Source organism: Balaenoptera borealis (genome assembly GCF_965194805.1).
Source record: "Balaenoptera borealis genome assembly, chromosome: 3".
Classification (NCBI taxonomy): Eukaryota; Metazoa; Chordata; class Mammalia; order Artiodactyla; family Balaenopteridae; genus Balaenoptera; species Balaenoptera borealis.
In genome coordinates, this window is record NC_138866.1 from 154,486,976 (window position 1) to 154,512,159 (window position 25,184).

The window sequence follows — 25,184 nt, forward strand, 5'->3', positions numbered from 1 at the left end:
ATGGGCAAGCTTTCACCTCTGCTCACTGCAGGCCAAGCCGCGAGCTCCGTCCCAGGCTGTGCTGGGCTCTGAGAAGGAAAAGGTGGATGTAAAAGATTCCTTCTTGTGAGTGTGTGTGCCAGGGGTCGGGAGGCAGGGGAGGTGTGAGGGGAAACAACCCATCTATTCTGATAAGCATGAAAATAGGGGCCAGAGTATGTGGAAACAGAGCTGAGGGTCCCATCCCCGGGGAGGGTCCCATCCTGGCTGCCCAGGTGTGTTGCTGGACAGTGGAGGAAATTTTAAAGTGAGATTCCCAAGGGCCTAATCAACCAAAAAGTGTGGACCCCACACGGGTGGTTTGGCTGTTCCCAATCCACAGTGAGGCCTGGTGGGCAGAAGACCTTCCATCTGTAGGTGTAGGTGTTTCCTTCCATCGGTAGGTGTGCTAAGAAGCAGGCCGGCCAAGTCCTGGGGCTTGCATCCCGCACACACCCTGTGAAGGAGGAGTGCCAGGTCCTTGGAGGCCGTGGGGCTCTGGAAAGGGCACAGAACCAGGGGCCTGGAGCCAGTCCCTTCAGCCCTGAGCCTCAGCTCCTAAACCTGCCACTTGGGGATAATCGCACTCTGAGGTGTGGGGAGAGGAGCTAAGATAACGCATGGAAAATGACTGTGCCCCGAGGGGGCTGTGGGTGTGTGACGAGAGTGTCCTCAGAACTCCGCAGGAGCATCCAGACCCACCCGAGAATTATGACCTGACACCTGAGGTGAGGCTCTTCCCAAATGAGTGAAATATTTAGTTATAGGACACGCCCAGCATTTCTTTCCGTTCATCCCTCATTGTCCCTTTTCAATGCATTTAATGACTGTAAACAGAAACACAGTGTCAGCTGGGCTCCTCCCCGCCTCCGGCGGCCTCATCCAGATGCAGCCTGCCTGCTGCCTGTGTCTGGGATGCCATCTGGGCGTCCTCAGGACTGCTGCTGCCTTCTCATGGGTGGAGCCGCAGGTCCTGGATACTGTTGCCTTGGTGAATTCACAGTGCTGTGTGTGGGTAGCAGGGGAAAAATCTCTGATTTAGTCTCTGCTCTTAAACATTGAGGTTATCCCTGATGAGGCTTAAAATTAAGACTTCCTCTCTCTTTCCTTGTCTTTTTCTTCAGTGTATGCGTCTGTGAGCAAGGAGTGTTCTTTTCTTGACAGGTGAATGAACAGAAAAAGGAGAAAAGCACATGCTTGCTGTGTCCAAGTCAATCCCCTCTCTCTAGCTCTTCACGGAAAGGAGAGAGAAACATCACGAAGCACGCGGGGTACTTTTTCTGAAATCAGGTCCCAGTGCTGAGTGGGAGGACCCACTTCGAAGGCCTCCACTCCAGCCTGACTTCTGCGCTGTCCTGGGGTAGAAGTCCTGCTCCAGCCTCCTCTGCCGACGGTGAGCAGGAGGATGAGGGGAGAACGGTGACCCCACCGGGCACAGAGCAGGGCCTTCACCACGACCGCTGTGCAGCAGACGTACGCGTGGATGAAATGTCCTCTAACAGTTGGTGGAACCCAAGCTGATTTTGCTGCTAGTGTGGCAAAACTCAGACAGGAAAGACACTTTCCTCACCTCCTAATAAAATCACATAGTGCATCTCTAACTTATTCATTAATTCACAGAACCTGGATATAAATTTCGGGAGAGGAATTATCATAGGACTGCCCTTCTCAAGAGGCATATTTAGGAGCTGGCCATACAGGTGCTTAATAATACCTACTGTCATCACTACTGTGATGAAATAACCTAATGAGGTGTATTTTTCACAGGACTCCATTCAACACGAGTATGAGATGATCAATGATTATTTTAGACCAGTGTTTCACAGATGCAGAAAAATCGACATATTATAGGTTGTTTTCTAACCCAAATAGGATTTAGGTTATACACTTTGCAGGTTAACCTAACAGACATAACTATTGTTCTAGAATGTAGAACATGTTTATCCAACATGTAGGGCCATTTTAACTCTTTAAATCATGGCAAGATACAGTTGGGAGTCTGCAGAAATTGTTAGCAATAAACAGTGAACACAGAGGGAGTGATGATAAAATGATAAACCAACACAAACAGAATGTCCAGTGATGGCCCAGTGGGGAAGGTTCTCAACATGTTCTCCAGCAGGGTTGGGGGTATCCCGTTTAGAATTTCAGGCTAGGAAAGGACAGTGAGGTCAGAGAGAAGACAAGCAATGCGCAGAAGGGAAGAACAGGTCAGGGGAGGCTGTTGAGAGCATAGGTCACGGCTCTGGAGAGAAGGGCCAATCTAGAGATATGGGTGGGGTCGGCCGCAACTTTTCCTCGGGAAATGGCTAAAGTCACGAGCTCAGTCTTCAGCTCAGAAGGGCCTGAGGCTGGGGGCAGGGGGAGATGCACTTAGACCACTCCAGGGCACGTCTCACCCCACATGCACCTGTATCCACACAGACATGGCCCTGGGGAATGGAGGAAAAAGAGAAGGTGTTGACCCTCCCCAGGAATCAGGAAAATCCAAAGCCTTAGAAGCTCAAAGAAAGCAATTTTTTTGTGTGAACTTGTCTAGTCCGCGGTGCCCAGGTGTTTCGTCAAACACCAGTCTAGACGTGGCTGTAAGGATATTTCTTAGGTGTGATTAACATCTAAACCAGTGGACTTTGAGTAAAGCAGGTTACCCTTCCTAGTGTGGGTGAGCCTCACCCAATCACATGAATAAAGAATAAAGACAAAGTTTTCCTGAAATAGAAGGAATTCTCCTTAAGATTGCAACATAGAAACCTGCCAGGGTTTCCAGCCTGCTGCCCTGTGGAGTTCGGACTGAAGCCTCAACATCAAGTCTGATCTGGATTCCCACCCTGCCAGGGCTTGCCCTGTGGATTTTGGACTTGCCAGCTCCCACAAATGCACAAGCCAATTCCTTAAAATAACTTTCTCTCTCTCTTTCTCCGTAGGGGTGTGTGTGTGTGTGTGTGTGTGTGTGCGTGCGTGCGTGCGCGCGCGCGCACGCGTGTGTGTATCCTTTCTCCTTATTGAAAACAAGAAGTAGACGGGGAAAGAAACAAAAATCACCTCTTTGACAAACGCTGCAGGCACCTGTCGCCCTGGGTCCTGTTCCGGGAAGGGCTGGGATGCCGGGGGGCCGGCCTTGGGCCTGCTGGACACAGCTGGGAGGACACTGCGCTCCCCACAGAGGGGGCTCACCTGCACGAGGAGCGCTCATCACAGGGAGCCCAAGCCCACCCAGGTCAGCTTCAGGGACCCCTGAGAGCTTTGCCCCAAGACTAAATGGGTTCTCCACACAGCCAGAAAAAGGATCAAAAGCAGGATGTATACTTTCCAAGTGAATAGACTATGATAATGAGGCCCCAAGTACATATTTAAGTTAATAAGCCCTATGAATGGAAAAATCGATTACATACGCTAATTAAATACATTAAAGGTTGGCCTGTGCACTTTTTCCACAATGCTTACTAATTATCACAATGTAGCTATTTATAAGCAAGCCATAAGCAAATTAAAGAAAACGGATGGTTTACATTTTTCATGCCTTTTGGAGGGGGAAGGATTTTGACTGGAGTAGAAACCGTTTTGACAGTTGCTTTCGGTTCTCGGTTTATTCAAATCCTTCCCATCAGAGTCTGTATCTGCAAGAAAGAGCCATGAAGGCTGAGCACAGTCCAAGTTTCACTGTAGCCCATAACATACGTAACCTGTGAGCTGGAAAAGCAGACGAAGGCCACTCATATTAGAATACTTCCAGAACGTCCCATAAAAAGTTGAATATTCAGGGTTTTTTTGAGGGGGAAAGCATTAGAACACATTTTAGTGGATCACTGCACGATTTTTTTTTTTTTTTTTTTTTTTGGCTGCGCTGTGTGGTTTGTGGGATCTCAGTTCCCTGACCAGGGATTGATCCCAGGCCACAGCAGTGAAAGCCCGGAATCCTAACCACTAGGCCACCAGGGAACTCCCCAATGCATCCAGGACATTCAGATGTTAGAATTTTACCACTGAAATGCAGAGTTATCCGGGAGGCTCTGAAAGTGCAGTTCGGGGCTCCAATAAGGAACAAAAGCCCGAGGGCAATTAGGAGCGTGCTTCCATGGCATCCAGGGTCTGAGATTCATGTGCTCTCCAAGAACCATTTTTCTACACCGTGGAACAACCCAAGAAGACACACAGTGGCCTGGGCACATCCTCTAAAATATGGGCATCAGCAAAACGATTTGTAAATGGTCAGGGGTCAGGGTGAAATCAGAGCTACGCGGGGAGGAAGAAAACAGAAAAGAAAAACATAGGACTTTTCAAAAGCTGGAAACACACGCAGAATGTGAACATACTTGTTAAATAATTGAAGACTTTCTCGATCCTCAGTCTCAAGGACACTGCTAGGTTCGGGCTGAGTTCCAACCCTTGCTTTTTCCTCTGCGGCAGCTACATCTTGCAGGATCCTGTGGGTCTGCTCTGCATTGTAACATAAACAGGAATCACAGTTCTGGCAAGACGCTCTCCCACTTATCCCTGTCTTGCTTCCCTTTGCTAAAGTCATCTCTTGCTGGAGACGTGGCTGTTCCAGTAGTGCAGAGAAGGGCAAACAGGATTCAGGCCACACTTTTCTAAACAAACACCCGTTAGTTCATTGAAATACGGATTATTGTAAGTCCTTCAATTGCTCCTTGGGGCTGGGAAGAAAGGGCCGTTTTTCAAAAGCCCATGTCGGTATTTTTCTGAGCACAGGGCTTTGGAGTAAATAAATACTCACATTCCTTGCAATATGTAAAAATGGGTTTCATGGAAACAGGGAAGAAGGAAAAGGAGGAGCCAGGATCCCTTTCAAATGTGGCTTCTCCTGAGCTGCTGACCCAGGACACCCACGGCCTGTGTGGGTTTGGGAGGCAGAGGCACGTGAGGCTCACCAGGAAAGCTCATCTTCTTCCTCTCTGGGACCTGACTGTGATTTGGGGCAGCAGCTTTACCGCACGCCCGATTCAAACCCTCTGAGACTTTGTTCCCTACAAGCCTCTTTGTCCCACCTCCCATCTGTCACAAGAAGCCATCTTCCCTACCAAAGAGCTGAGGCACCCAATTAAAACCCTCCGTGGGGCCCCTTCAGCATCCAAGGCCACCTGCCGACCCCTCTGCCCACCCCCGCCTGCACCGGCCCTCGCGCTCACGTGCTCCTCCTTTGTCATGTCCCCCTCGCCCTCCTGCTCCTGGAAGGCAGCCCGCATCCTCCCAGAGCACGCCCAGTGCTGGTCACATACCTGCCAGGTGCAGGCGTGTCGTGATCTGTGTGGCCACAAGGAATCGCATCGCGGTGGAAGAGCCCACCCAAGAACTGGGCTGAGGGAGAGGCTGACTCTGCTCACACTTACATGGTCCTTCCAGCTCTAGATCCCGCCTGCCCTCCCAGTGCACGAGGGTGGGAATAGGAGAAACGCAGTGCCCACCTTAAGGGGCCGTAGGGATGAGCCTCTCGCCCTGTGTGTGGGGTTCTCCCCCGTACTTAGGGGTGTCAGGCGCTCTTTTCATCTCTATGGGCACAAATGACCTGTTGTAACAACTAGTGCTTCCACAAAGAACGTTAAAATGTGGACATAGGGACTTCCCTGGTGGTCCTGTGGTTAAGAATCCGCCTTCCAGTGCAGGGGACGCGGGTTCTATCCCTGGTCAGGGAACTAAGATCCCACATGCCGCGGGGCAGCTGAGCCTGCGCAACGCAACTACTGAGCCCAGGCGCCACAACTACAGAGCTCACATGTTCTGGAGCCCGTGTGCCTCAACTAGAGAGAAGCCCGCGTGCCGCAAAGAGCCCTCGCGCCGCAATGAAAGATCCCACGTGCCACAGCTAAGATCTGATGCCGCCAATCAATCAATCAATCAATCAATAAAATGCCACCATAAAACATAGGACACTGTAGTGCTCCTGGGCCCCGAGATCTCATTAGCTGTTGATACTGAGTGAAATACAGTAACTTCATGCCTCCACCTTTACACCAATTAGATCGTTTTACCTTTGCAGATGCTGTGAAGCATAATTGCTAACTTGGATCCTTTCCCGCGTGGTCACCCTGGGACATATTTGTTTATAGTATGTATGTCTAGTGATGGCAGCTGGCCTTGTGTGTATTCTAAGGACGGCAAGACCTCCTAGGCATTTACACAGGCTGATTCTACCCCCATACAGTGAGAGGAGATGGATTTCCTTCTGAAGGGAGGTGTCATGATAGTCCATCATAAAGCAGCCCCTTCTGGGCACCTACAAAGGGTGAGCCCCATAGAGCACAGGGGGGTCACCCCATGCTGGAAGGAAGTGAACCTCTGCAAAGAACTTACAGAATAGCCCAGAATAGCCCAGAATTATGACCTAGGGAATCACCTACAAAAGTTACTTTAAAACTCTAAATTCTGACTGTTGACATGAAATTCAGGTAGCAAAAGAAGTTGAACATTTTAGAATTTGATTTTTGAAAAATAATCTCTCCAGTTAAATTCTGATGTTATTGTTACATTTTTTTTTACAACTTTTAATTTTCAAAAAGTTGGGTAGAAGTTATAAATACAATACAGAGAGCTCCCATGTACCCTTCACTCTGCTTCCTCCAATGATAATGTTTTACATAATCCTAGTTATGTATTGAATAATGAATCAACCATTCAAACCAGAAAACTGATATTGGCACAGTACTAACCTATAGACGTTATTCAGATTGTACTAGTTTTTACATGCACTCATTTTTTTGTGGGTTTTTTGTGGTTCTTGTATAGTTCTATAAAATGTTGTCATCAGTACAGATTTGTGTAACCACCACCACAATCAGATTATTTTTTACAATTCAAATACTTCTATTTTTATTTTTGCTGAGGAACATGTTCAAATATGCAGAAAAGTATAGAAAATAATATAAGAAATATAAGAAATAGCCATGTTTCCAACTCTGTATTTAACAAGTGTTAACATTTTCATACATATGCTTCAGAATTTTTTTGTTACTTTTTAAATTTAAGTATAGTTGATTTACAATGTTGTGTTAGTTTCAGGTGTCCAGAAAAGTGATTCAGTTATATATATGTGTATATATATACACATATATATATTCTTTTTCAGATTATTTTCCTATATAGGTTATTACAAAGTATTGAGTATAGTTCCCTGTGCTATACCGAAGGTCCTTGTTAGTTATCTATTTTATATATAGTACTGTGTATCTGTTAATCCCAAACTCCTAAATTATCCCTCCACCCCCTTCCACCTTTGGTAACCATAAGTTTGTTTTCTATGCCTATGGGTCTATTTCTGTTTTGTAGATAAGTTCATTTGTATCTTTTTTTTCTTAGATTCCACAAATAAGTGATATAATATGATATTTTTCTTTCTCTGTCTGGCTTACTTCACTTAGTATGATAATCTCTAGGTCCATCCATGGTGCTGCAAATGGCATTATTTCATTCTTTTTATAACTGAGTAATATTCCATTGTATATATGTACTGCATCTTCCTATCCATTCATCTGTTGATGGATACTTATGTTGCTTCCATGTCTTGGCTATGGTAAATAGTGCGGCAATGAACATTGGGGTACATGTATCTTTTCAAGTTATGGTTTTCTCTGGATATATGCCCAGGATATGCTTCAAATTTTTTTAAAGAATTAAAATGTTAAAGATACAACTAATCTCCACCTGATCCTTTTCCCTCTCCCTCTTCCTTTTCAGCCAAGGTTATTTCTTTACAAGAAAAAAATTAAGCAACAAATAAACAAAACTCACTGTGTAACTGACCCTTACCTAAAAAGTTAAATGATTACTGTAATAGATATTCAGGCTATTTTTGACTTATCAACATTTTAAATTACATTGTAAAAAATATTTACCAAAGGGGTTTTCTTTTTTTTACTGTATGATAGATATTTAATAGCAATAAAGGACTTGGCAATAAAAAATAAAGGACTGCATTGTTCTTGTTTACCACAGTACTGTATAAAGTTGTATAGAATCAATAAATGAATGGATGAACAAATACTCCTCTGATAAATTTATATTAATTACAACCTGAAATATGTATAATTATTTATATTACACGATAGCCTAAATAATGTATAAATAAGAAGCCATTTATAAATATCCACTTTCACCATCTTGACCTGGTCCATGGATGGACCATTTTACTGAACATTATAATTCACAACTATCTTAAAAACCAAGGATAATTTTTCCACTGAGACAAATCTTAAAATAGATGTATCTATTGTAAAGCTGGGATTCTTATGGTTCAGGCAAATGAAGACCAACAACCAAACACTTTCTGCAATTCTCGAAGACTTGAGTGGCATAGTAATATTCCATTGCATGGATATACCACATTTTGTTTATCCATTCATCACTTGATGGACATTCGGGTCATTATTTCTTGGCTATTATGAATAATGCTGCTGTGAACATTCTCACACAGGTTTTTTCTGTGGACATGTCTTTATTTCTCTTGGGAGCAGTGGAATCCTGGGTCATATGGTAACTCTTACATTTTGAGGAACCATGGCAATTTTTGTGCCTTTACCTATAAAATGAAAGCTCAGGCCAGCTTCTATTAACTGAAACTTAATCTATTAATAGTTTATGCCTTGCAATTAAAAGTCCTCATTAAAATCAGAAAGGCGCAAATCATTCTATGAGACAACTGAAGTCATCCCCTAGGCTGTGTTGTGTAAGGTTTTATGTGACACCATAAGCATTTACTTCTGTATCATGAGACTTTAGAGAGAAGTATTGGATCTTTTTATTAAAATAAAAATCAATGCTGCATTGGAGCGCATTCTTAAAGAGTGTGGTTGTAGTGCCAGATATTTTGATTAGACCATCATTAATCTTAACACTTCTCAGAGCAAACCATGTTCTTACCTTGAAGGTAAAGAAACAAGCAGGTGAGCAGGTAAGGGCAGAATTCCTCCAGATGAGAGCAAAAAGCACAGAAAGCCTTTGGCCCTTTGGAGCACAGCTTCAAGAAAAAAGAGTCCACTCTCTCCAAAGAGCCATCCCGGGAGAGGATCTGGTTGCACTCCTGCAAGGAGAACACACCGTCGTACACCAAGTGTGGGAGCACCCAGCTCATGTCCAAGTCCCTCAGGATCCTCTCTTTGTAACTCCTGGGGATCTCCGAGAGCTGCTCGGCCCTCCTCTCCTTTTCTCTCCGTGTCGTTGGCTCGCAGTGATAGAACCAAGACCCGGCCCCTGTCTCTGCTGTCCTGGCACGTGGAGGGCCCGTGAAAGGGCTCCCTCCCGGTCCAGGCAGCTCCACGGCCTCCGTGGGCAACATCCACACCGCACAGGCATCTGCAGGCCGACTCATCCCGCCGTCTGGAGAGATTGCAGGTCTTCGGGGAGAGGGGGGGCCTTGGATTAAACCTGCAGTGCTGGCCATCGTGGCCTAAGAGGATTGCCCTGCACCTGTGAGCCCCTTGCAGTGGTGAACTTGGGAAGATGAACAAGACGCAGCCTGGCTGAATCCCCTTCAGCTGAAATTCGTCCCCTGGTCCCCAAGTGAGCACTTCCCCAGGCGACCCCTGCATCCCCCCAAACGATTATTTTCAGCATCACAAACGTAACAGGCTCACGGTCTATACTGAAGGGTCTCCTTGTGACGCTGGAAGCTGTATCAGGACCCGACTACTCATCTCTCTGGCCTTCTCTCCCCTGTCGTTGGGGGTTGGACATGGCCTGACAGCCAGCCTGGCTGTGGACAAGCGGGGACTTTGCCAAAGCCAGCTGTTCAACAGAGCATTTTGGTTTTCCCAAACTGTCTGCTAAGTGCTGTTTCTTAGGGCATGGTTTTTCTTTTAGAAATTGGCACACTTCTGTGTGATGGTTTGGTTAAATGATTCAGTCCCACAGATGACCCCCCTCCTCTGATCCAACCCCGATGTCCACTTAATGGAGTTATTGCCGGGTCAGTGGAGGCCTCTGCCACGAGCCATGCCTCACTACGCACCACACAGATGCAGGATGATTGCGCGTTCCGCCTGCTGGAGCTGCCAGGCCTGACTCACCTCAGGATGCTCCCCGGCTGCGTCTGCAGGTGACCTGTTCTTCTCTGGCCTGTCCCTCTCCCTCTGCCCATGAGACGGAAGCATAGCCTAGGGGTCTTTCTCCCACTCACATTACCATGTCTTCTCTCTAAAAGTCACCCTAGGATCATTCACCCAACAAGGACCTACTGTATAGCACTGGGAGCTCTACTGAATATTCTGTGATAACCTATATGGGAAAAAAATCTGAAAAAGAATGAATATAGGTATATGTATAACTGAATCACTTTGCTGTACACCTGAAACTCACACAACATTGTAAATCAACTACAATCCAATAAAATTAGAAAACAAACAAAAAAAAGCAGATCGTTCGCAGGTGAAGAGAAATGATTCAAAGAAGCCCAATTTTTATAAACTGCTTTCCAGTTAGGAAATTGATGAAAAGATCTGCAATTCTCGTCATATTCTTGCCAGTTCCATTTATAGAAGCAATTATATATTTTTCTACAGTATCTGGGTGGAAGATTTGCTTTTCAGAAATCCAAACTCCCTTGGGGTGTTCTGGTGATGGTGCTTTTCCTGGCTTTGCTTCTGACCTCGTGTGTGACCTTGAGAAAATAATTCTCTGTCATCATACTCCTTAGTGTTAACCATGTATTTCTGATGTTTTGACATCTTGGCGCCTTGCTGACTCCGAAGAGATTGCCCCCCTCCTCGCCCCGCCCCCAGGACTGGCCCGTTCCTAGAGACAGCAAAGAACTCGCCTGCAAGCACAACTTTCGTAGGCAAGTCACCAATCCGGAGTTCACACCCCCAAACACCTCCTTTGTGGGGCCCTTACACTTGGGGCCACTCACTACCTGCCCTAATGACCCCAGGGTCAGGTATCAGACAACTAGGGACAGCCCCTCTGTCCCACAGCCTGCTGAAAGTATTCAAACTAGCCCATCGTAAGCCTGCTTACCCTGCCTCACCTGTTCCTTCCTGCAGAAACCACGAGCCCCACACCTGCCTCCTGACAGACCCCCGGTGCTCCCCCATGTGCCCCTGCTTGGCACGGAGCCCCCCCTCCTTTTGAGAACTGTAAATGACAAACCATCTTTTCAGTGGTCGTGGTCTCCTGATCCGTTGGCCTCGCCCTGCCTGAGTAACAATAAACTCGACACTTTAACACATCCATTGAAAAGTACAAACCTGGGGGCTTCCCTGGTGGCGCAGTGGTTGAGAATCTGCCTGCCAATGCAGGGGACACGGGTTCGAGCCCTGGTCTGGGAAGATCCCACATGCCGCGGAGCAACTGGGCCCGTGAGCCACAACTACTGAGCCTGCGCATTTGGAGTCTGTGCTCCACAACAAGAGAGGCCGCGATAGTGAGAGGCCCGCGCACCGCGATGAGGGGTGGCCCCTGCTTGCCGCAACTAGAGAAAGCCCTTGCACAGAAACAAAGACCCAACACAGCCAAAAATAAATATTAAAAAAAAAATAAATAAATAAATAAATAAAAAGAGAAGGCAGCACTTTAAAAAAAAAGAAAGTACAAAGCTGGGGCTGAGCTGTGACAATGCTGTAAAGCACTTTGAGTGTCGTAAGAACTGGACTGGAGATCACAGAACCCCTAACCCTAACTACATTCTTCTGCACCAGCAGCAAAGATCATGTGCCCCACATTGAAACTTCTAAGGGAATTAGTGCCATCTTGTGGTATTTTTATAGTCTCTCAGGCCATTTCTTTTTCTTAACAGACTTTACTTTTTTAGAGCAGTTTTAGGTTCGCAGCAAAGTTGAACAGGAAGTACAGAGAGTTCCCATATACCTCCTGCTCCCACACGCCCACAGCCTCCCCTATTATCAACACCTCCACCAGAGGGGTACGTTTGTTACAATGACGAACCTACACTGACACATAATTATCACCCAGAGTCCACAGTTCACTGTTGGTGGTTTACATTCCGTGGGTTTGGACAAATGTGTATCCATCATTACTGCATCAGATGTAGTTCCACTGCCCTAAAATCCTCCGTGCTCCACCTAGTCATCCCTCCCTCCCCTCTAACATCTGGCACCCACTGATCATTTTCCTGCCTCCAAATTTTTGTCACAGGCCATTTCTACTCTAAGATTTTCTTTATTTTGTTGCCCACCTTGTGCTGAGCATGATACAAAATAATGGTGAGGAAGACAGACAACTTCCCTACCCAGAGAAAAGGTCCAGGTAGGGAGAGAAAAAAGCCAGGTAACAAATAAATAAAATAGTTACAATATTGTTGAAAAAGATGCTGAGGAAATGTGGATAGGGATACCTTAAATAGAGTGGAGAGGTGGCACACGAGCTAAAACTGCCAGGATGAAAAGAAGTCAGATGTTAAGAGTGGATGGAAGCTATGAGCAGGCAGAGACTCAGAATGTGTAAAATCCCAGAGCAGGAGAGCGTGGGAATCATTGGGCATCTGAGGGCTCCACGAACCAGCATGTGGGGTTGGACTGCGTGGGGTCAGGGAGCAATGTTGGAAAGGCCGTCAGGAGGTCAATCTGGCCAGCCTGCTAGGTCCTGATAAGAAATTTGAGGCTTCCCTGGTGGCACAGTGGTTAAGAATCCACCTGCCAATGCAGGGGACACGGGTTCAAGCCCTGGTCCGGGAAGATCCCACATGTCGCGGAGCAACTAAGCCCGTGCACCACAGCTACTGAGCCTGCGCTCTACAGCCTGTGAGCCACAGCTACGGAGCCCACGTGCCACAATTACTGAAGCCCGTGCGCCTAGAGCCCATGCTTCGCAACAAGAGAAGCCACCACAATGAGAAGCCCGCGTGCAGCAACGAAGACCCAATGCAGCCAAAAATAAATAAATTTATTTAAAAAAAAAAAAGAAAGAAGTTGGATTTTCCTCCCCTTGCAGTAGAAAGCTCCTGAAGGCTTTACCTGGAGGAGAGATATCATCTGATGGAAGTTTTCAGAACTGGTGTTAATTTTCAGAAGCCTCACGTTTGAGGCTGGTAACATTTTTTTACTCTTTGCTTTATCATTTGTTCTCTCTCCCTCTACAATACATTTTTCTGAACTATTTGGATGTAAGTTCTATACATCATGACCCTTGACCCCTAAATTCTTCAGCTTGCTTTTACTAAGAATGGAGATAATCACTTATATAACATTAGAACAATGACCAACCTCATACATTCACATTAATCCTTTTCTCTAATATTGCATTCCTATTCTACTTCTGTCTGGTTGATCTAATAATGTCCTTTATAGCTTTTTACCCCCCAGATCTGATCCAATCTGGGGTCAGATATTGCATTTACTTATCATGGCTTTTTAACCTCCTTTAATCTGGAACTACAAACTTTAATCTACAAACTTTATCTTTCACAATGTTGACATTTTTTAAGAAAACCATTCCTCCTCCCCCTCATGGCCATTTTGTTAATACTATGTTCCTCATTTTGTGTTTATCTGAGGTTTCCTTGTGATTATATCGGGGTTATGAATTAGGGGGGGTGCATGATGTCCACCTGTGCCTCATAGGTGATGTTAACTTTGATCACCCAGTCAAGGTACTGCATGATTTCTCAACCGTGTAATTAGTTTTTTTTTCCCTCTCCCTTGCAACTAATCAACAGTCTGTAGGGAGACACTTTGCAAACCTTAAAAGTATCCTGCTACTTCTCAGAAGGCTACCTAGATTGTTTTTGCCTTATCCAGTCTTTACTATGACAGTGGCAAAGGTATTTTTCAATTACACATTTACTTCTGCATTTACCATTCAGCCCTCTTATCAGTATGAATTCCTATATTTTTCAATGGTTTATCATTCATTACTGTACTTAATTGTTTTTTGCTGTTCAAGTGGTCCCAAGTGTGGCCAGTGGGAGCCCTTCCAACCTGGTTCCTATGTCCTTGTGACATGTTCCCATCACTTTGAGGGTGGTGGTGAGCACATTACTTTCCAGCAAAACAAGGTCTCCAGGCTTGTCTTCAACCTACATGCTCCAGCCCTGGTACCAGCCGTTTCTCCCAGGAGCCCTGGTTCCTCATTTAGTGAGCAATGGTATCAGCGGTCAAGACCTTGATGCTAGGTGTGCTCATTGCTGCTGAGTATATTTGCTTCTTGACACCTTCAGCATACAGCGTTAGGAAATATAGGCATGGATGTACAAAAACATATACACATGTACATATATGCATATGTTTAAGTACATGTGCACACAAACAAGCATATTCGCATACATTTTAACGAGTTCATGCTGATCCCTCAATTCCAATCTATCCTCATAGGGTTGTTTCCTGCTTTCTGGTATTCTGTATTCGTATTTTTCTTCTACATTGAGAACCCTAGTTCTCAATAACATCCAGACATTTACTCATGTGCTCCAGCCTATAATGCACCAAAAGTTGTTTCAGAATTCCTTTGCTCAGACCACTACAATAATCAAACCTTCTAAAAAGGGTTCAGTATTCATTTGAAATACTTCCCCCACCTCACTCAACCCTGGCTGAGACTGAGCATGTACAGTCATTCATTCTTTCTTCCCTCCCCCTTCTCTTTGGTTATGGCATTCATTTGAATTATAATCAAGTTCATTTGTTTCAAATTCCTTCCAATTTAAGCTTTCCCCCTTCTCATATCTATTGATTTAATTTCGGAATATGTAAAATATACACGTTCAGAAGTCAAAACTATACAAAGAGGTACACCCAGGGAAGTATGATTCCCTCTGCCACCACCCTAGTCCATCTTCCCAACCCTTGTAGACACCCAACGCCATCCTTCTGTTCATCGTTCTTCTGCTTCTTTTTGCGATGATACACCGATATATGCATGTTTTTTTCCTATTTTGTCTTCTTTCTTACACAAAATGTAGCATACTGTATATGCACTATATATGCTCTTTTGAACTTTTTTTTTTTAACTCTATAATATTTCCTGGGAATCACTCCAAATCAGTTCATAAACATTTTACTAATTCTTTTTTAACAACTGCATAATACTTCATTGTGTTGATGTAGCATAGTTTATTGAAACAATCTCCTATGCAGTATATTACAATTATAAATAATTTTTGTTCAAACGCATTTAGTATTCTTGGTGGTGTATCCTCCAAATAAATTTATAGAAGTAAGATTTCTGAGCTGAAGGATAAACGCATATGTAATTTTATTAGATATTGTCATGATTCCTTCCATGGAGGTTCTATGATTCTGTATTCCCACCAGCAACGTATGAGAGGGCCTGTTTCTCCACAGGCTCACCTATAGTGAACTGTCAAACTTCTGAATTTTTTAAACCTGATGGGTAAGGATAGTATCTTAATAAAATTTGAATTTACATTTTTCTTATTAGTAGTAAAATTAAACATCTTTCATACGTTTAAGGGCCATTTTTCTATTTCTTTTTGTAGACTATGTCTTTTTCTCATTTTTCTGTGGGATTTTTGGTCTCTTTTGTTCTCAATTTTTAAAGTATTTATAAATTTGGGAGATTATTCCTTTACCTGCGATGTACATTGAAAATATTTTTTCCCAGCTTGTCATGTTTTTTGCCTTGCTGATAGTGACTTTTGCCATGTGAATTTTTAAATTTTTTAAGTAGTCAAATCTATCCATCCTTGTTCACTGATTTGCCTCTGGATGTTGAGCCATAGATAGAATGTCTTTGTCCACACCAAGGTTAAAGAGGAATTCACCTCTGTTTTCTTCCAGTATTTGTGTAGTTTCCATTTTTACATTTAGATCACTCATTCATCTTGCGTTCATTCTTGTGCCTGATGTAAGGAATGGGTCTAACTTCATCTTTTTCCTACTGGTGATTGAGCTGTCCTTACACCGTTTATTAGAATCCTCACACCATTTTTTTTTAAAAAGAAAAAGACTACATTTGCCCCAGTTATTTGTGATACCACCTTGATCATCTACTAGATTTTTATACTGGGTCTAATTCTGAAATTTCTGTTCTATTTGTAGATATGTCTGTTTACTCATGCTCCAGCACCATATTCTTTTTTTAAATAGAAGTATAGTTGATTTACAATGTTTCAGATGCACAGCGAAGTGATTCAGTTATATATGTATATATATCCTTTTTCAGATTCTTTTCCATTATAGGTTATTACAAGATATGGAGTGTAGTTCCCTATACTATACAGTAGGTCCTTGTTGTTTACCTATTTTATATATGGTCGTTTGTATCTGCTAATCCCAAGCTCCTAATTTATCCTTCCCCCACAACTTTCCCCTTTGGTAACCATAAGTTTGTTTTCTATGTCTGTGAGTTTATTTCTGTTTTGTAAATAAGTCGATTCCTATCATTTTTTAGATTCCACACATAAGTGATATCAGATGCTATTTGTCCATATTCTTAATTATAGAGCTTTTGTCATATGTTTTAATATCCAGTAGGGCTGGCCTTACAGCTCTTTCTCTTCAGTGTTTTCCTAGCTATTATTATGTGCTTACTTTTCCATGTGAACTTTAGGATCAACTTTTCTAGGTTCATAAAAAAGCTCTTTGGAATTTTTATTGGGATCATATTAAATTTCTAAGTACAGTAAGGAGGGCTGGCCTCTAAAGGATGTTGAGGTGTCCTAACCAAGAACAAAGACATTATACCATCAGTTCAATTCTACCTCTGTGGCTTTCAGAAGTGTTTTAAGGTTTTCTTCATATAAGTTATGAATATTTCTTGTGGACTAGATTATGACATAAAGCTAGAGAGTTTATGTAGTCCTGGGGTAAGAATGTGAAGATATTGCTAGTCTTTCCAGCTGAAAGAAAACTGCTTTTGATGGCCTTTCATGAACAGGTGGAGAGAAAAAGGCATTAGCCTGACCAATAGCTGCATATAAGGTGGCAGGGATGATGTTGATACACTCCACCAATCATAGCATACCAGGAAGAGCAGCTGCAACTAAAGTCACCATCTAATTGTATGATAATCCACTGTAGTTCCTCAACACATATCTGTCATGTACACAAGCAAAACAGGGGAGGTAAATGGAGATGTGATGAGAATCTCCACACCTGCACCGTTCGAGTCCTGGAGGGTGGTAGTCATCTCTGCAATTCCTCCAGGAATGCGGTGTTTGTTTTGGTTTACGATTTTTGAAGGTTGAGAAAATTCGAGTGGCTCCCACTTGGCCTTTCTTACTAGAATATCCTTAAGTCCGTGGGTCAAGGAACCACTGTGGGGATTCTGCCAGTTGCTGAATATGTCTATGCAAACTCTGCTTTCTGAAACTGGGCAAATAAGCAGAGTGTGGGTTTGGGGAACAGATGAGCTGGCTGTGAGATAGGTCCCAGACCAAACCTGGACACAATCCAAATGTCCAACAACAGATAAATGGATAAACGAATTATGGTATAGGCGTACAATGGAATACTACTCAAGAGAAAGAAAGAAAGGGGCGGAGTCAAGATGGTGGACTAGAAGGACGAGGAGTTCCCGACTCCGCAAAACTAGGGCACCTACCAGGCACTGGGGTGGGGGGGCATGGACACCTAAGGGGACAGGAGGAAACCTCAGCGACCGGGTAGGGTGTGGCAGGGGAGCGAGGCGGGAGGAGAAGTGGAGACAGGACAGGACTGGCACCCCTGAGGGGCAGCTGGGGGAGGGGAAGGGATCCCACGTCCAGAGGGGGAAAGAGGAGTACCGTTGGGAGGGCAGAGGATCAGAAGGGAGCATGGCCAGCATTTCCACTGTCCACATGGGCCCCGGGGAGCCTGCTGAGACCCAGGCCTGATCCTCTGCCCACTGAGGCCCCCAACAGCTGTGTGGGTCCTGAGGGAGTGGGAGGGAGGGAGGGGGGAGGAAAAGTAAAGGCCGGACCGATGGGACCTGCACCCCTGAGGGGCAGCTGGGAGAGGGGAGGATTTCTCATACCCAGTGGGGCCCACCCATAGTTAGGGGTTCAGTGGTGACGGCAGAGACCCTTGGGAGGGCAGAGGAACAGAAAGGAGAGTGGCCAGTGCTTTTCCTGCCCACTTGGGCACCGGGGAGCCTCTTGGGCTCCCAGGTCTAATCCCCAGCCCTCGGAGGCTCCCTCTGGGAGTGCAGAACCCCACCCCCAACCCCCACCCAGGGCCCTACCTCTACAGGCGGCACTCGGAGACCCCCTCTGAGACCCCTCCAACTGCACAGGGCCTAAACCCTGCTCACACACCCTCACCTAAGGCCTTACCTCCAAACTCCAGAACCCCACACTCCGAGACCCCGCCTCAGGCCGTGCTGCCTTTTCCCTGCCAGGCAGGTCCTGAGCATAGGCCCTGCCCCCACCCTAAACCCCACCCCCGCCTAAGCTCCGCCCCCCCCCCCCCCAGCCAAGGCCTTTAACGGCCTTTTTTTTTCTTCTTCTTCTTTTAGGGTGTGCTTCTGTTTTACCTTGTTGTTCATTCATTTATATTTATATTTTTTCTAATAAATCTTTTATTTTTCTAATTTTATTTTATTCTTTGTACTTTGTTATTGTTCTCCTTTTGGCGTATTCCCTTTTTTCTTTCTTTCTTTTTTCTGTTGTGGTTCTGTTTTACCTTGTAGTTGTTTCAATTATATTTTTTTCTTAATATATTTATATATATTTATTTATATTTATATGTAAATATATAAACATATATACAAATGTATATATTTATATATTTAAAATATATATTTATATATATTTTATATATGTAATATATTTTTTATCTTTCTAATTTTATTTTATCTTTTATTCTTTGTTATTCTACTGCTCCTTTTTTTTTTCCTTTGCCATGCTGCACGCCTTGCAGGATCTTGGTTCCCAGGCCAGGAGTCAGGCTCCTGTAGTGGGAGCACTGAGTCCAAACTGCTGGACTAACAGAGAACCTCAGACCCCACGGAAAATTAATCGGAGTGAGGTCACCCAGAGGTCCTTATCTGGGCACCAAGACCCAGCTCTACCCAGCTGCCTGCAAATGCCAGTGCAGGATGCCTCAGGCCAAACAACCAGTAACACAGGAACACAACTCCACCCATCAAGAAAGTGAGACGACAAAAAAATACGTTACAGACGAAGGAGCAAGGTAAAAACCTACAAGACCAAATAAATGAAGAGGAAACAGGCAACCTATGTGAAAAAAAATTCAGAGTAATGATAGTAAAGATGATCCAAAATCTTGGAAACAGAATGGAGAAAATACAAGAAACGTTTAACAAGGACCTAGAAGAGCTAAAGAGCAAACAAACAGTGACGAACAACAAATAACTGAAATTAAAAATACTCCAGGGCTTCCCTGGTGGCGCAGTGGTTAAGAATCTGCCTGCCAATGTAGGGGACACGGGTTCGAGCTCTGGTCTGGGAAGACCCCACATGCCGCGGAACAGCTAAGCCCGTGAGCCACAATTACTGAGCCTGCGCGTCTGGAGCCTGTGCTCCGCAACGGGAGAGGCCACGATAGTGAGAGGCCCGCGCACCGCGATGAAGAGTGGCCCCCGCTTGCCACAGCTGGAGAAAGCCCTTGCACAGAAACAAAGACCCAACACAGCCAAAAATAAATAAATTAATTAAAAAAAAAATACTCCAGAAGGAATCAATAGTAGAATAACTGAGGCAGAAGAATGGATAAGTGAGCTGGAAGATAAAATGGTGGAAATAACTGCCGTGGAGCAGAATAAAGAAAAAAGAATGAAAAGAATTGAGGACAGTCTCAGAGACCTCTGGGACAATATTAAACACACCAACATTCGAATTATAGGAGTCCCAGAAGAAGAGAAAGAGAAAGGGTCTGAGAAAATAATTGAAGACATTATAGTAAAAAACTTCCCTAATATGGGAAAGGAAATAGCCACCCAAGTCCAGGAAGCGCAGAGAGTCCCATACAGGATAAACCCTAGGAGAAACACACCAAGACACATATTAATTGAACTAACAAAAATTAAATTCAAAGAAAAAATATTAAAAGCAGCAAGGGAAAAACAACAAATAACATACAAGGGAATTCCCATAAGATTATCAGCTGATTTCTCAGCAGAAACTCTGCAGGCCAGGAGGGAGTGGCAGGATATATTTAAAGTGATGAAAGGGAAAAATCTACAACCAAGATTACTCTACCGAGCAAGGATCTCATTCAGATTCAATGGAGAAATCAAAAGCTTTACAGACAAGCAAACACTATGAGAATTTAGCACCACCAAACCAGATTTACAACAAATGCTGAAGGAACTTCTCTAAGCAGGAAACACAAGAGAAGAAAAAGACCCACAAAAACAAGCCCAAACAGTTAAGATAATGGTAATAGGAACATACATATTGATAATTACCTTGAATGTAAATGGATTAAATGCTCCAACCAAAAGACACAAACTGGCTGAATGGATACAAAAACAAGGCTCATATATATGCTGTCTACAAGAGACCCACTTCAGACCTAGGGACACATACAGACTGAAAGTGAGGGGATGGAAAAAGATATTCCATGCAAATGGAAATCACAAGAATGCTGGAGTAGCAATACTCATATCAGATAAAATAGACTTTAAAATAAAGACTGTGACAAGAGATAAGGAAGGACACTGCATAATGATCAAGGTATCAAGCCAAGAAGAAAACATAACAATTATAAATATTTATGCACCCAAAATAGGAGCACCTCAATACATAAGGCAAATGCTAACAGCCATAAAAGGGGACATTGACAGTAACACAATAATAGCGGGGGACTTTAACACCCCACTTGCACCAATAGACAGATCATCCAGACAGAAAATAAATAAGGAAACACAAGCTTTAAATAACACAATAGACTAGATAGACTTAATTGATATTTATAGGACATTCCACCCGAAAGCGGAAGAATACACTTTCTTCTCAAGTGCACATGGAAAGTTCTCCAGAATAGATCACACCTTGGGTCACAAATAAAGCTTGGAAAATTTAAGAAAATTGAAATCATATCAAGCATGTTTTCTGACCACAATGCTATGAGATTAGAAATCAATTACACGGAAAAAACTGTAAAAAACACAAACACATTGAGGTTAAACAGTGCACTGCTAAATAACCCACAGACCACTGAAGAAATCAAAGAAGAAATAAAAGAATACCTAGAAATGAATGACAATGAAAACACAACGATCCAAAACCTATGGGATGCAGCAAAAGCATTCTAAGAGGGAAGTTTATAGCAATACAAGCTCACCTCAAGAAACAAGAAAAATCTCAAACAATCTAACCTTACACCTAAAGCAACTAGAAGAAGAAGAACAAAGAAAACCCAAAGTTCGTAGAAGGAAAGAAATCATAAAGATCAGAGCAGAAATAAATGAGATAGAAACGAAGAAAACAATAGCAAAGATCAATAAAACTAAAAGCTTGTTCTTTTATCTTTGAAAAGATAAACAAAACAGATAAACCTTTAGCCAGACTCATCAAGAAAAAGGGAGAGGACTCAAATCAATAAAATTAGAAATGAAAAATGAGAGATTACAACTGATACCACAGAAATACAAAGGATCATAAGAGACTACTACAAGCAACTATATGCCAATAAAATGGACAACCTGGAAGAAATGGACAAATTCTTGGAAAGGTACAACTTTCCAAGACCAAACCAGGAAGAATTAGAAAATATAAACAGACCAATCACAGGTAATGAAATTGAAACTGTAATTAACCGTATATGACAAACTCACAGCAAACATCATTCTCAATGGTGAAAAACTGAAAGCATTTCCTCTAAAATCAGGAACAAGACAAGGATGTCCACTCTCACCACTCTTATTCAACATAGTATTGGAAGTCCTAGCCATGGCAATCAGAGAACAGAAAGAAATAAAAGGAATACAAATTGGAAAAGAAGAAGTAAAACTGTTACTGTTTGCGGATGACATGATACTATACATAGAAAATCCTAAAGATGCCACTAGAAAACTACTAGAACTAATCAATGGATCCGGTAAGGTTGCAGGATACAAAATTAATGCACAGAAATCTCTTGCATTCCTATACACTAACAGCGAAAGATCAGAAAGAGAAATTAAGGAAACAACCCTTTTTACCATCGCAACAAAAAGAATAAAATACCTAGGAATAAACCTACCTAAGGAGGCAAAAGACCTGTACTCAGAAAACTATAAAACACTGATGAAAGAAATCAAAGATGACACAAACAGATGGAGAGATATACCATGCTCCTGGATTGGAAGAATCAATATTGTGAAAATGACTATACTACCCAAAGCAATCTACAGGTTCAGTGCAATCCCTATCACATTACCAATGGCATTTTTCACAGAACTACAACAAAAACTTATACAATTTGTATGGAAACACAAAAGACCCTGAATATCCAAGGCAATCCTGAGAAAGAAAAACGGAGCTGGAGGAATCAGGGTCCCTGACTTCAGACTATGCTACAAAGTTACAGTAATCAAGACAGTATGGTACTGGCACGAAAACAGAAATATAGGTCAATGGTACAGGATAGAAAGGCCAGAGATAAACCCATGCACCTATGGCCACCTAATCTATGACAAAGGAGGCAAGAATATACAATGGAGACAAGACAGTCTCTTCAATAAATGGTGCTGGGAAAACCGGACAACTACAAGTAAAAGAATGAAATTAGAATGCTACCTAACACCATTCACAAGAATAAACTCAAAATGGATTAAAGACCTAAATCTAAGATCGGACACTATAAAACTCTTAGAGGGAAACATAGGGAAAAACACTCTGACGTAAATCACAGCAAGATCTTTTTTGACCCACCTCCTAGAGCAATGAAAACAAAATCAAAAATAAACAAATGGGACCTAATGAAACTTAAAAGCTTATGCACAGCAAAGGAAACCATAAACAAGACAAAAAGACAACCCACAGAATAGGAGAAAATATTGGTAAATGAAGCAACAGACAAAGGATTAATCTCCAAAATATATGAACAGCTCACGTAGCTCAATATCAAAAAAACAAACAACCCAATCAAAAAATGGGTGGAGGACCTAAATAGAAATTTCAGCAAAGAAGACATACAGGTGGCCAAGAGGCACATGAAAAGATGCTCAACAGCACTAATTATTAGAGAAATGCAAATCAAAACTACAGTGAGGTATCACCTCACACCGGTTAGAATGGGCATCATCAGAAAATCTACAAACAGTAAATGCTGGAGAGGGTGCGGAGAAAAGAGAACCCTCTTGCACTGTTGCTGGGAATGTAAATTGATATAGCCACTACGGAGAACAGTATGGAGGTTCCTTAAAAAACTAAAAACTGAACTACCATGTGACCCAGCAATCCTACTACTGGGCATATACCCTGAGAAAACCATAATTCAAAAAGACACATGTACCCCAATGTTCACTGCAGCACTATTTACAATAGCCAGGACATGGAAACAACCTAAATGTCCACTGACAGATGAATGGATAAAGAAGATGTAGTACATATATATAATAGAATATTACTCCGCCATAAAAAGAAATGAAATTGGGTCATTTGTAGAGATGTAGATGGACCTAGAATCTGTCATACAGAGTGAAGTACGTCAGAAAGAGAAAAACAAATATCGTATATTAATGCATATATGTGGAATCTAGAAAAATGGTACAGATGAACCTATTTGCAGGGCAGGAATAGAGATGCAGACGTAGAGAATGGACGTGTGGACATGGGAGGAAGGGGAGGGTGGGATGAATCGGGAGATTAGGTTTGACATAAATACATTACCATGTGTAAAATAGATAGCTAGTGGGAACCTGCTGTATAGCAGAGGGATCTCAGCTCGGCGCTCTGTGATGGTCTAGTTGGGTGGGATGGGGTGGGGAGGGAGGTCCAAGAGGGAGGGGATGTGCATATGCATATGGCTGATTCACTTTGCTGTATGGCAGAAACTAACACAACATTGTAAAGCAATTAAACTCCAATAAAAATAATGAAAAAAAAAGAGAAAGAAAGAAGGAAAGAGAGAGAGAGAGGGGGAGGGAGAGAGGGAGGTGGAAAGAAGGAAAGAAAGAAAGAAGGAAGGAAGGAAGGAAAGAAAGAAGGAGAGAAAGAACTGATATACCCAACAACATGGGTAAATCTCAAAATTACTATGCTGAGCGTAAGAAGCCAAATAAAAGGAGTACATACCATATGATTCCTTTTATAGAAAACTCCAGAAAATGTAAACTAACCTATAGTGACAGAAAGCAGATCAGCGGTTTCCTGGGGGTTGGCGATGGGGCCTAAGAGAGACAAATTACAAAGGCCACGGCATTTGACAGTGCGTAGGTCACGCCAGAATGGGAGGAGCAGAAATCAGATGGGGGGAAGTGGGGAAGAGAGTGGGAAGGCTGTGGAGCCTGTGAGTCTGTGTAAGTCCGTCCAGAAGCTGATCAGGGGAGGGAATAACAAAGACGCACTGGTATTAGTGTCATACTTATGGAACCTCCTCCTGGGAGCTGTGTGTGACTCCAATCAGCTCGCCCCCTCACCTCCTACAGAGGCATTCATCCACCTCTCCTCCTTCCTAACACCTGCCAACCTTTATTTTCCAGAGCATCTGCTCCCTTCCCAACTGCACCAGTCCAAACTAAGCTCTCCCATTTTGGAACCACGATGACATTCATGGCCTGTATCTCATCAGACTACCTGTCCAGTTAAACTTTACCGCAGTCGAAAGGCAGCCTAGTGCTGAGCACATGAACATGCCTCGGATGGTCGAAGCTTGAACCTCAGCTGTGCCATGCAGTGATGGTGTGACCTTGAACACTTAGTTTCTCTGTTCTTCAGTTTTCCATCTATAAACGGCTATAACAGTAGTGTCTCTCGCTGTAAGTATTAAAGGAGTTAATATCTGTGTAAAGAATTTAGAACAAGGTTTGCCACATTCTAAGCCCTAAGAATGTTAATAAAAACCAACTTGTGTTCCTACTACGGGAAGGTGTGTGTGCTCATGGTTATGAGGGATACAAAGACCTATGTGGCATTTGCCCTACCGTCGAGGAACTAGCAATTTCTTGCCATCAGATTTAAATTTTTGTAGTGATCTGCGCGCCCTGGTGCAGCGACCTTTGCATTTGGGCAGCCTTGGCATGAGGCCAAAGAAGGTCAATTCTCAGTGGCCACTTTTTAGAACCCGGTGGCAAGTTAAAAGAATGGCAACTGCCGGGATTCACGAGAGGGAAAACAGGAGCCATTCTGGGAAGGGAGATGGTTTTGGACAATATGCATT

The 25,184-nt window shown here is 43.3% G+C and overlaps 1 protein-coding gene and 1 long non-coding RNA gene across 4 annotated transcripts in view; one reads left to right on the forward strand and one right to left on the reverse strand.

The window, feature by feature from the left end:
* TJP1 (tight junction protein 1) overlaps nucleotides 1–25,184 on the reverse strand; it is a 339,138-nt gene that overhangs the window by 313,117 nt on the left and 837 nt on the right. The window contains exons 2-3 of one of the 3 annotated variants that reach the window (XM_082385993.1): nucleotides 7,675–7,719; nucleotides 4,332–4,455 (exon numbers count right to left, since the gene is read on the reverse strand). In XM_082385993.1, the coding sequence (XP_082242119.1) occupies nucleotides 4,332–4,455; nucleotides 7,675–7,719 (169 nt within the window). Of the gene's footprint in view, nucleotides 1–4,331; nucleotides 4,456–5,255; nucleotides 5,320–7,674; nucleotides 7,720–25,184 lie in introns of those variants that run through there. The other 2 variants (XM_082385991.1, XM_082385987.1) reach the window with 2 other exon arrangements.
* LOC309625984 lies at nucleotides 11,030–15,866 on the forward strand. The gene is made up of 2 exons (XR_014242869.1): nucleotides 11,030–11,202; nucleotides 11,552–15,866. It is a non-coding gene; the product is annotated as an uncharacterized lncRNA (long non-coding RNA).